The sequence below is a fragment of the Antechinus flavipes genome, chromosome 4, assembly GCF_016432865.1.
Source record: "Antechinus flavipes isolate AdamAnt ecotype Samford, QLD, Australia chromosome 4, AdamAnt_v2, whole genome shotgun sequence".
NCBI lineage: Eukaryota > Metazoa > Chordata > Mammalia > Dasyuromorphia > Dasyuridae > Antechinus > Antechinus flavipes.
The window spans coordinates 134,231,098-134,243,893 of record NC_067401.1 but is presented as its reverse complement, the minus strand read 5'-3'; the positions used below and the strand labels follow the sequence as shown (position 1 = coordinate 134,243,893).

At 42.5% G+C, this 12,796-nt stretch overlaps 1 protein-coding gene across 3 annotated transcripts in view; it reads left to right on the top strand.

The window, feature by feature from the left end:
• Positions 1-606: 606 nt before the first annotated feature.
• The window catches only part of GRB7 (growth factor receptor bound protein 7), a 35,851-nt gene continuing 23,661 nt past the window's right edge, over positions 607-12,796 (top strand). Inside the window, exon 1 of one of the 3 annotated variants that reach the window (XM_051994600.1) lies at positions 607-930. Coding sequence is in view for 1 of the 3 variants with exons in the window: in XM_051994599.1 (XP_051850559.1) it covers positions 4,211-4,253 (43 nt within the window). In the remaining 2 variants the exon portion in view is untranslated. Of the gene's footprint in view, positions 931-4,151; positions 4,254-4,932; positions 5,077-12,796 lie in introns of those variants that run through there. The other 2 variants (XM_051994599.1, XM_051994601.1) reach the window with 2 other exon arrangements.

Below are 12,796 nucleotides of genomic sequence, written 5' to 3'. Positions count from 1 at the left end.
GGGAGTAGAATCTGGGGGCTCCAAGAACTACCCCTGGGACAATAAGGAAGGAAAAGTGCATTGATGAAGCACCTTTGGGCCAGGCATTGTGCTAAGCACTTTACAAAAGTTATTTTATTTGATCTTCACAACTCTTCTCTGCTGTTATTATCCTCCTTTTAAAGCTCAAGAAGCTACAGGCAGACAGGGGTAAAATGATCTGTCCGAGATCACATAACTATTTGGGGCTAGATTGAATTTAGTGTTTTCTGACTCCAGCCCCGGCACTTGTCCACTGTACCAGGAAAGGCTAAGGTGTCCTAAGAGGCTCTGGAAAGTCAAAATGGGGATCAAGGGCTGAACAGGCCAAGGGGGTCAGTCACCTCCTAGAAGTGAAACCACTTTTGGAATCTGCCCTCTGCCCCAGGGGTGGGGATGGTGGAGGGTGGGACCCGGGCCCCGGACCAGGCCTCTTGTTGACTGGTTGGCTTCTTAGGGGGAGGGGGAGGAACTGCTTGCTCCTTCCCTCCGGCCTCTTCCAGAAGCCGAAACCCTAGGTGTCTCTCAGTGTGAGTAGGAGCTGCTGGCTGTTCCGGACACCTGGGCCCTCCCCTCTTCCCTCCCCCACCTCCTTCTACACCTAGGTCCCAAAGGCCTGGATTAGAATAACATAAACACTCCCCACCCTAGTGGCCAGAGGAGTATTCTTTTTTTCTCCTCCCTCCTTCTTCCTGGCCCCGCCTCCACCTTTCCAGTCCCAGTCACTTTACCGCCTTTCCAGCCTTTCCTCCCGGTTCTACCATCCTTCCACTCCCCCTTCCCCTACCAGCACATTTTCTGAAAAGAGAAACTCGGGAATCTGCCCCCAGTGTCCTGGACCCTCAGCTGTCACCAGAAAGAGCCAGATATTGGACCCCAGGCATTTGGGCCTCTCATACTGGGGCTTTCCAGGTAGGAGGATAAATATCTATCCAAGATAACAATGTCCACTCACCCTTATCCCTAGAATCTTTGTATCTGCCTGTGCCAGGGTCCCTTGCGCCTGGATTTGATGTCTAGTGGGCAGTATCGTAACTCCATCCCCGTCCCCATGATGGCAGATAGGGATGGAGAAACCTGTGAAGGTGAGAGGTCTGAGGAACCTGCAAAGAGTACTGGAGTGAAGGTGGGTGGAGGGGAGACACAGGTGATTAAGGGCAAGCTACGTCCCTCCCCAGATGGATGGGCCAAGCCAGGTGTGTACCAATAGCCAGGGTCCCGGTAAGGGCTAAACTTCCCGTCTCCTCCTCTGACATACCTGGGACCTGGGAGCGCCCTACTGCCCAGCTCCTTCCTTTGTTCCTGTCCTGTCGGTGGCTTCTCACACCTGCTCCTTCCCTTTCTCCATATCCCCCTTAAGGATCCAGTGTGACTTCTCCATCTCTAAAGATTTCTCTCTACGAGGAGAATATTTGCTAGCATTTTGTCTGTTGGAGGATGGCGACAATAGGAAATCTTTTCTAATTTGGATGATTTCTGCTTGCCTTGGACAGCCCTTCCCCTTCCCTTCCTAAAAGGGAGATTGGAATAAGGGGAGGGGTTACTTGGAGGTTCAGTGTCACAGCAAGCCCCCATTCCTGTTCATCTCTGCTAACCTACTGTTGAGCTTGCTCCAGTTTGGAGCCCTGGTTGGGATTCCTCAAGGTCTGTCTAGAAGAGGATCCTGAAAACTCCATTTGGGGGATCATTACAAGGATTAGGGCAAGCTGAATTAGGATTAGTTTTTTGGAGAGAGGAATTGTTTCTCTCCCCAACTCGATTTTCCTTGCTCAGTGGACTGAGGTAGATGGGCACATTATTCTCCACCTTCCAGCTCTCCAGAAAAATAGCTTAAATCTCAACATCTCTCTTGTTGTGGCAGAGAATAGGGGTGGAGAACATGGGGAACTTAACAATGATGCCCCAACAAGAAATTATGGGGCTGAATGTCTGGGCTCTAATGCTGCCTTTCTCACTGTGTGATGAGCTCTCTGTACCCAGAAAAGGATGTGGGATAGTTGGGGCCTATTCTTGCTATAACTTTTCCTCACAGGGAATTTTACTTCCCCTTCTCAGGTGCAGCTTCTCTCAAGACTGAGGATAAGAAATCTATTACTTTTGGACTCTGGTTCCTCACCAACTGCCTCCTAACCTCCCCAGAAAATCAGTTTAGGGGATATGGGAGCTATCCCCTCCCTCTCTGGGCAAATAACCTATAATGATTAACCCTGATCAGATTCTGACCACTTTTGCATATTTTCCAAATTAAACTTTAAAAGAATCCTCCCCCTTCCAGAGGCAGACACACCTTTGTTGTGAATTTTTTCTTGTGAATAGTTTCCTCATATCTTTCCACCTGATGCAAAGATCAGGGTAGATGTCACTCTGGGTTCTCCATAGGTCTTCCATAGTTACATATCAAAGATTTCCCCATTTCTTTCCAAATCTCATTTAAAGGGAGATTTTGGAATTCTCCCAGAGAAGGTTCATTCCCTACAATTGGGTATGCAAGCATAGTAGGGAACAATTTTTTCTTTTTTACCAAATAATCTTTGGATCCTTTTCCATTGTCCAAATCTACCTCTTCAGTCTTCATGTAATTTCTTCCAGTGTTTTCCTTGTGTTGCAAACTATTGGAGGTCTCCAAACCCCCATTTCCTCACTGATATTTTTCAAGACCATGATGGTTAGAGTGGGATTTACAATATTTAATATTGTGGCTCCGGAAATCAAAGAGCTTCTCTGCCAGCTTTTGCTAGCCAGGTGGGACAAGTTTCAGGAAGTAAACAAGGAGGCTAGGGAGAGAAAGGGGGTGGGGAAGAGAACTTCCGGGGAACTTGGGGTGGGAGGGGAATACTTTGGAGGTGCAGAGAGCTTGGTGGAATTGGGGCCCCTTGGGAGTACGGAAGTGCGGGGATGCCTCTGGGCAAATCCCCCCTGCTTCTTAACCTTTCCCCCTATACTTCAGAAGCCAGCCTCCATTTGTAGTTTCCAAACCTGTTTGGTAGGTGTGGGCAGACAGATTGACTTTGTCCCCGTGGATCTCTTCTCCTGCACTATTCACCTAGACTACTTTCCGGTTTTTCCCTTCACTATCATGATCCTGACTTCCTTGTTTCAGAAAGTAGGGGCTTAAAGAGAGCAGGGAGGCGGAGAGACAACTGAACCCACATCATCTCTTGCCTTTCTCTCCTTACCCCTCCTTTTCACCCCTGTGTCTGGTCCTCAGCCCTTGGGCTGCAAAGTAAAATACTATAAGGTAGGCTCAATCATTTCTCTTAAAGAGAGGTCCCCACCCTACCCTGTTTTTTGGGTCTTTGGTTAGCCTTTGTCCCCCCTCCCCCCTCCCCCCTATTTTGGTAGAATTATCTCCCCCTTTTTGCCAACTCCCCTCCACAGGGGGATGTCATTTGATGCTACCTGTGTTCAGGGACTGGGAAAAAGGGGAACAGGTGGGTATATTGGAGGGGCTGCCCACCAAACACACAATGAGATAATACTGCCTCCTTTGCCTGGGTTGGAGCTGAGGAAGGACTTCCTAGGGATACTGGCTGATTGTCAACTCTACTCCCCTCATCAACAAAGCTCTCTTCATTGAGTTTGTAGGATGTCTGCATATCATTTATGTTGTTTTGTCTTAGCAACGACCCTTTTCCTATGTCTTTTAGCTTTTTATGCTATTTCTGGATCTTTTCTCTCTTTGTAGCTCTCTAATCTTAGGAGTTCTGAGCCTTTTTTTGTGTGTCATGGACCCTTTTCACAGGCTGGTAAAGTCAATGACCTCAGAAAAAGGTTTTTAAAAAATTGAGGGAAGTGCTAAATTTCACTTTTGTGAAAATAAAGATACCATTGTTTTCCCATCCAAGTCTACAGATCCCCTGAAATCCTTGGACCTCAGGGTAAGACCCCTTTGGTGGTAGGGATAAGTGAGTTGAAAATCCCTGTTTCCCTGCCTCAGTAGGCCCTAGGGACAGAGTTGGGAAAGGGTTATCTCAGGTCGAGCTGAGTGTAGGGGGGAGGGGTGTCTTGGGAGGGTGATGGCAGACTAGGAGGCCAGGAGACCTGTGGGGTGTGAGGGAATCAGGTTCCCTAGGAGCGGGGTGGAGTGAGGAGGGGAGGGAAGGCTGGGCCTGACAGGGCTGGGCCAAGGCAGAGGCAGAGTAGGGCATCAGAGCCTTTCTGTACACAGTGCAGAGAGCTGAGAGGACAGCATATGGAGGCACTGGGATCCCCTTCTGGAGCTGGGTGTGTTCCAGGTGGGTCTCTAGGCAGGAGACAGGGAAGAGAGCATTTGGGGTTCCCTATCAGGGATGGCCCCCTAGGTGGCTGGGAGAGTGGGTGTCTGGAAAAGGCACAAGATGGGGACCAGAAGAGGGGCTACTGGCTATGGATGGGAACGGCTCACCGCCACCTCTTCCACTTAATATACAGTTTCCCTTGACCTTTATCTGCCCCTCCCCCCTTGTTTTGTATGAGTTGGACTGGGGTGCCAGGAGGAGGTTGTTTGTGTTTCTCCAAAGCCAGGAAGTTGTGAGGATGAGTCAAGGTTGAGTGGAGAGCCCGAGGCACCTCTACCTCCCCAGCCCCTCCCTGACTCACCTGCCCCTTCTGTCTCCCTCCTCTTCCCTCTCCGTTCCCCAAATCCCCTCTGTTGGACCCACCCCCCTCAGGACTAGCTATGCTTGTTTTTTCTGGTCCCTGCCTTGCCCCTTTCTTCTTCTCCACTGCTCAGTGTCCACCACCCCACCCCAATCCCTGGGGAGCCAAAGGGGGAGGGCATCTAGGAAATCAAAATAAGTTGTTGTCGTCTCAGTCCCTGCTACCTACAGGTGGTATCCGACAGGACTGGACCGGCTGTGCCAGTCTCAGAGGTGCCTCTTGGGCAGAATTCAGTCTTTGCTGCTCATGTTGACGATGCCAGGCAAGCAAGATGGGTACAGTGGGGGTGGCAGGGGCTGATAATCTGGTGTTGGTGTTGGTTGCTGACAGATGGCAGTATGGGTAGGTGTTCACCTTGTCAGAGCTAAGAGAGAGAGAGACAGAGGCAGCCAGTCAGCGGCAACTGGTTCAATAGACCAGGTAAGATGGGCTTTGGCCATCCTCATTGTGTTGGGGTTAAGGGGAAGAGAGCTTCACAGCCAGGTAAGACGGGCCCTGTACTACAGCAGGCTGTAGGATAGAGTGTCCCAGGGGTTCCTCCTCAAGGGAAAAGGACAGATGGAGTGGGTTCCTGCCAGCCCCTACCCTGTTCCCTCCCACCCCCTCGGTCACAAGTTCCATAGGGCTTCAGGGAAATACCTCCTTGGGCTTATAGTGGCTGTCTGTTTCAGTTGGGGGTCTCTTGCCTTGATTTCATTGTGTTACCTCCTTATCTCTCAGATGAATGTTTTATCCCAATGTCCCCCTTTTCTCCCTTCTCTATGGGCTGAACTTACCTGTCTGGTCTCCTGCTATACATTCCCCCTCCCCCCAATTAAGTCATGAGCTCCTTCCATGCACGTCACTGGCAGGTGTTGCCACAACACGCCTCTGGCATCTAGGCCCCTGCCTGGTACCTGGAAAGGTGGCCTGCCAAAAACCAGAGTAGAGCAGGGCTGGAAGGGCCCTCAGGCCTGCGGAGGAAACCCTGCCCTGTTTGCTTTTTTTTGTCAGTCTTAGGGGTACCTCCCTCCTAGGAATGGCACTAAGGGTGGGTGGGGTAGTGATGGTGAAGAAAGAGAGACAGAGAAGGGAGAAGCTTCCATCCTAGCCCAGGTATCTTAAGGGGGTGACTGACTGGGGGGTGCTTGAGGCTGAGAGAAGGGACCCCTGAATTACAGAATCCTGAGACTAGAAGGACCTCTGAAACTTGCCCATACCTGCGTAGGATGGATGCCACATCCCAGGCAAAAGATTATCTAGCCGACATTTAAAGACTTATGCCGATGAATGAATGAGTGAATGAATGCCAAAATTCTTAAGTGCTGTTGTGTGCCAGGCCTTGTTACTGGAAGGGAGGTAGCACATTTTACCTTTGGACAGATCTAATTTTAAATAACCTCTTCCTTGTTGTTGCTCAGTCGTGTCCAACTCTCCGTGACCCCATTTAGGGTTTTCCTAGCAAACACACTGGAAAGGTTGGCCATCTTCTTCTCCAGCTCATTTTACAGAGGAGGAAACTGAGGCATAAAGGGTGAAGTGACTTGCTCAGGGTCACACAGATATTGGTTTGCCATTTCCTTCTCCAGCTCATTTTCCAGAGGAGGAAACTGAGACAAACAGGATTAAACAGCTTGCCTCCAGAGTCACAATCCAACTTGGTTCTTTCTGATTCCAGGCCTAGCACTCAAGTCCTTGTATCATCTAGCTACCCAGCTTTTTTTCTTATGTCTAGTTAAAATCTGTCTCTTGACAACATCTATCCATGGTCCCTCAGTATTACCCTCTCGGGGAAAACAAAACAAATCCAATTTCATCAGACAAGAAAACTGTCTTTCAGAATAATAACAATAATAGCATATTTGAAAAAAAATTTTAAATTGTTATCTTATTTTATCCTCATAACAATGCTGAAAGGTAGGTGCTATTATTTTCCCCATTTTACAGATGAAGAATTTGAGGCACAGAGAGATTAAGTGATTTGTGAAGGGTCACACAGCTATTATTTGAGGACATTTTATTCTTCTAAGTATCCTGTATTCCAAGTTAAATATCTCCTTCGGAGTCAGTATAATTAGATATTTTGCCTCAAATCTGGAAAACTGGGCCTTTAACCTTGCCTCTGACACATTCAGTCTGTGTGCTCATGGGCAAGTCAGTTCATCACTTAGTGTTCCCAGAAATTCTCCAGGAGTCTGTCCTGGCAGAAAAGGTGCTGATCTGTATTGGTAAGGGGTTTTTCTCATTTTCCTCACTAGGGAGTTTCCCACACATACCACTGAAATGACAAATCTAGTCTTAAACTCTAATTCCTTCAACTAATCCTTCTGATCCAAGGTTTGCCTCCAAACCCCTTATCATTATTCCATGAATACATTCTAACTTGTCACTATCTTTCTAACCTGGGCTGATTATCCTGGAGCTATATTAGCTTCCTTGTTCTGCACATTTTATTTCTAGTAACATACTTTAACATTACATCGATTGTATTAACCATCATGTCTTAGGACCATGGATGGAGAGTTGGAACAGATCTAACCTAATCTACAACAAGCATTTATTAAATACCTACTATGTGTTTCGTGGGTACCAGAATGTACAAAGACAAAGTAAAAAAAAAAAAAAAAAAAAAAAAAAAAAAAAAAAAAAAAAAAAAAAACAAAAAAAAAACAGCTTTTGCTCCCTAGTTTACAATCATTCGATAGGAATAAAAGAAGCCAACAGATAAATAAATAAAATATAATCATTTGAGGAGGAGGGAGAGGTATTAACAATTAGGGAAATCGGGAAAGGTTGCCTGTAGCAGATGACACGTGAGCTGCACCTGGAGAGAAGCTAGAGATTTTCTGAGAGGCCAAGAAGAGACTAAATTCCTGGCATTTTATACATTTGCACCAGGTACGACCTGTACAAAGTAACAGAGATGGGAGATAAATTCTTGAGTCTGAAGAAAAGTAAGTGGGCCAGTTTGGCTAGGTCATAGAATTTTGAAGGGTATTTATGTTCAGTAAATCCGGAAAGGTAGGCTAGAGTTAGATCAGAAAGGTCCTTAAATGCCTAACTGAAGAGTTTGTATTTTATGCTGAAGGTTAAGAGGGAGCCACTGATTATTCTTGAACAGGGAAATTTTTGTGTTTTAGGAAGAACAAAAGCACAAAAGATTATTTTGGTAGTTCTTATAGAAGAATTAGAGAGGGAAGGGGAGTGGAAGCTGAGACCAATAAGTACGTTAATGCACTGATAGGTGAGAATTGATTCAGTCCTGAGTTGGGGTCATAGCTCTGTGAGTAGAGGGAAAGGGACACATACAGAAGATGTTGTAGAGATAAGACTGACAAAACTTGGTGATTGATTGTATGCTAGAAAGAAGGAAAAGTCAAGAATGATTCCAAGTTGCAAACCTGGGTGACTGAAAGGTTTCTTTATTGGAATAGTATTGGAAAAAATGGAACACAGTCTAGGAAAAAAATACATGTAGACCAGTTTTTTATGTAATGTTGATAAATTTCAAGTGAAATTTAGATTATTTAAATGAGGAGACTGATGTCTAAAGAGGTTCCATACTGTTCATTCATTGAATTTGCTTTTCATGAAAACCCCAAGATTTTGTCTGTGTAAATGCTCTAGGTTTATCTTTCCAATCCTATATTTATGTAACAGTAAGATTTGCTACTGGGTTTAGTGTGCTGTACCCTTTCTTCTCTGGTAAGGTCTCTACTTTGCTTTATACATGTGGAGAAAGTTCAAATATAGATGAGCCTGACTTCCCAAAAAGGGGTTGGGCTCTTTTAAAATCACTCTTTGATTCTTTGTACCCTTTAGGAAAAATAACTTGAAGCTTAGGTTTTGGTTCCTCTCCCAAAGGGAGTACTGGAAAGGTACTTGATGTACAATGTAAAACTTGTATAGGACAGCTATTTATTTTCTCTACACAAGAGCAATGCTTAATAAACAAAATGTCTGAAAGTAGGAATTGACAGGGAAAAAAACCTGAAACAAGTAGCACTGTAGCAAAATTATTGTCTACTTTTCTGAGAGGTTGATACTTAAAACATTAAGACATGATGCAGTTTGTAGTACTGTTAAATATGTATTTTATGCTGGTTCTGCACTGGTGGAACAATTCCCTTCAGGTCCATGTTCTCTGACAAACAAGACCAGAACTTAGACACATCCTCCTTTTGGTAGTCATCTTCTTTAAGAAGCAATGTAGTGAATGTGTTTATCATGTTCTATAGTGTAGTAAGAATGATTTGAGGAAAACTCTACCCAATCTTGAGAACTCACAGAGTTATCTCTAAGGCTGGACATGTCCATTTGAGGATTACTATGTTAGGGGAAGGAATCACAAAGCAAGAAGAAAGGCCTAGTTTTTAGTTATCATATGGGAATAGTTACTATGCTTTCCCTACCCAAACCATCCTTCATAGGAGGTCCCAGTTATATGATGTTACCCGGAAAATTGAAGGAAGAAAGATCCAAAGGATAGAGTCATCCCCTTTTTGAGGAGTACTGAGTAGACCATTGGCCATTCTACCAGCTTTAGTTCCTAATGTCCTGTTTTAGCCTCCTCTCATCAACTTCTGTGGGACAGGCAATTCAGGAATCACTCAGGGTTTACTGCATCAGTTCACAGCAAGCCACATTTATCCCTGAAAGTAGAAACACAAATATACCTTCCATGGGACAGCTCCTATAGACTCAAACCTACTCCATAGAGTTCAATGCCTACTACACTTGGGTATTTGTTTTAAAACAAAACAACCCTCAAATATAGGATTTTACATTTATTCCTGTTTGATTTTATTTTTATCAGATATGGCCTCCCCATTGTACCTTGCCAATATGAAAGATCTTTCTGGGTTTTGACTCTCTATTATCCATCACACTATCCATTCCAGCTTTATCTATAAGTTTAATAATTGTACCATCTGTGCCTTCATTCAGCTCAGGAATTAAAAATGTTAAACAGCCTAGACCCAAAGACAAGATGACTGGGGCATTCTATCTCTCTGTAGGTGGACTTCTAGCCATCCTTTGAGGCATCTAGATATGGAAGTAGAAAGAGCTCTGTTGCTAGAGTCAGGAAGACCTGAGGTCAAATACACACTCAGACACTCTCTGTGACCTTGGACAAGCCATTTGACCCTGGACTTTTCCCCACTGTAAAATGGTAAAATCTGCCTCTTAGATTGTTGTGAGGATCAAATGAAATAATATTTGTAATTTTATTGTTGTTCAGTTATTTCACTTGTATCTGACTCTTTGTGATCCCATTTGGAATTTTCTTGGCAAAGATACTGGAGTAGTTTGCCATTTCCTTCTCCAACTTATTTTACAGATGAGAAAACTGAGGTAAACATGGTTAAGTGACTTGCACAGGGTCACACAACTAGTAGGTATCTGAAGTTGGATTTGAACTTAGGAAAATGAGTTTTCCTGACTTTAGGCCCAGCTCTCTATCTACTACTTTGGCCAAAGTAAAGGGCCTGACACATAACAGGGCTTAATAAATGTTTATTCTGTTCCCATCTGGTCATTTATCCCAATTCCAAATCCACTAAACTGTTCTATTATCTAAGTCAATAAGCATTTATCAAGCTCTTGTGAGATACCAGGTGCAGCGTTAAGCTCTGGAGATAAAAATACTAGCAAAAAAGAGAATCTCTTCTTTTTATCTAGTTTTCTTTTAATTTTGTTGGCTAGGATAGTGTGAAAAACTTTATCTAATTGCATTAATGGTCTAAGGCATTCAACCAATCTACCTACTTGGTAACCTAGTCAAAAAATGTAAATGAACTGCCTTGCGTGAAGTTAGTTGGGTGTGGCCTGCTTTGATGAACTCATGCTGGCTCTTAATAATAACAGTACCTACCTTCCCAGGGTTGTTTTGAGGATCAAATGAGATAATAATCGTAAAGTGCTTATAGCACAGTGCCTCCACATAGTAAGCATTATAATAAATGTTAGCTATTAACATTATTACTAGTAATCATTGCTTCCTTTTCCAAGAACTCACAAACCATAATAGATTCAAGAGTTTCCCCAAGCATTTAAGTTCAACTTGCTTCTGTATCTGTAATTGTGAAGAAACTACTTTCTTCTATTAAAAAACTTGACATCAACCTATCTTTGTTTATGCTGCTCTTCTGTTTTCTACTCTTTTCTTTTAAACATATTAAATTTATTGCTATATTTTGTTTCAGTAAGACAACCCCTCCCCCCAAAGGAATTAGTCTATCATCATTAGCACCCAGGACATATATGTCATTTAATTTTACAGCTTTGGTCTAGCAACAATGAATAGAGTTCTCTTGAGTTTTTGTAGAGATAAGGACCAAACCTGTGATTTAATTAATTAAAGGAAACTCCTAGATGAGGAAATTCCCTTTACCAATCCAGATCTATATCTTCTTTTGAAACTCAATGTAGTTTTTATGTAATGTTGATAAATTCAAATGAAATTTAGATTATTTAGAATTATACAAGCAATGTTACTAATATGTGGAAATGTTTTAAAAGTTTGCATATGACTAATCTATATCTGATTGCTTGCTGATTTTGGGGAGGTGGAGAGGTAAAAGATGAAGGGAGAAAAATGATTGTTATAAACTACTTTCACATGTAATTGGAAAAATAAAATACTGTTGAGAAAAAAAAAAAGAAATTTATAATCTTAAGAGAGCTGCTTAGATCACTGAGATCTGTCCAGGGTCTCTAGCTAATGTGTCTTAGGGATAGACTTGGAGCCCAGGTTTTTGTGGTTTTGAAGTTAGCTCCACAATACTACATTGCCTCTGACTAGTTCACTATGTGCCTATCCAATGCCTGAGGGCATGGGGTAACTAGTTATTTTACTTCTGATGGTCAATATCCTTCCTTCTCAGATGGATAAATTATTTTGCAGTCACCTAGAATGTCCATGATGCCCTTAGATGTCTGGAACTGCATGAACACTTCATTAAATCTACATGTTAACTTGATGTACTTTGTTGTGGTCATTTTCTCTGTGGTTCTTTTGGTCTTTTTAACTTTATCCTGCATCTCTTTACACCATTCTTCTTTGAATTCTTTATATTCATTAAATCCTATTTTTCATTTTCTTATAGTGCCTTCCCTCTGTTAGTCATTCTCTCTTTATCTTATATCTTGCTTATTTGTACATATTTATTTGTATGGTGTCTCCCTATGAGATAATAAGCTCCATGAGGGCTGGGACTACCTTTTGCCTCTTTTTGTATCCTCAGCATTTAGCACAGTACCTGTCACATGGTGTCATTGTTGTTGAACATTTCAATCCTGTCTGACTCTGATCCTATTTTGGAGTTTTCTTGTCAAAGATACTATAGTGGTTTGCCATTTCCTTCTTCAGCTCATTTTACAATTCAATAAACTGGAGCAGAGTTAAATGACTTGCTCAGAGTCACACAGCTAATCCATACCTAAAATCAAATTTGAACTCAGATCCTCCTCACTCCAGGTCTGGCACATAGTAGGCGCTTGATAAATGTTTATTGATTGATTGATCATCATTCCTTATGGCCCAATAGTATCTCATTACATTCCCATGCCACATTTGTCTCAGCTGTTCATTTGTTGCACATTTATTGTCTGTAGGTTTTCATAGACACAAATAATGCTTCCATGAATATTTTTAAAAATACAAATGTATCTTTTCTTGTTGTCAATAACCTCTTTGGGATATAGTCCCAGCAGTAGAATCTCTGGATCAAAGGATATAAACAATTTAGTAACATTGCTTGTGTAATTCTAAATCATTTTCCCATATGATTGAATTAATTTACAAACTCTACCAATACTGAATTAATGTGTCTTTTAGTATCTCTGCTACCTCAGAAATTTAATTATGTATTTTCTGATTCATAATGATTTAAATTATTTAGAATTTTTTTAGATGTCTATTAAAATGTCATCATTCTAATAATATGTTTCTATGTCCTTTGACAACGTGTCTATTGGAGAATGGTTCTTAATATCACAAATTTGTATCAGTTTTCTACAAATATTGATTGTCAGACTTTTAAAAAATAAGTATTCAATACAAGGTTGTTTCTAGTCTATATATTTTCTTATGATTCTAGCTGCATTGATTTTATTTGTGTAAATACTTTCTCATTTTATATAATTGAGATTTTCTGTT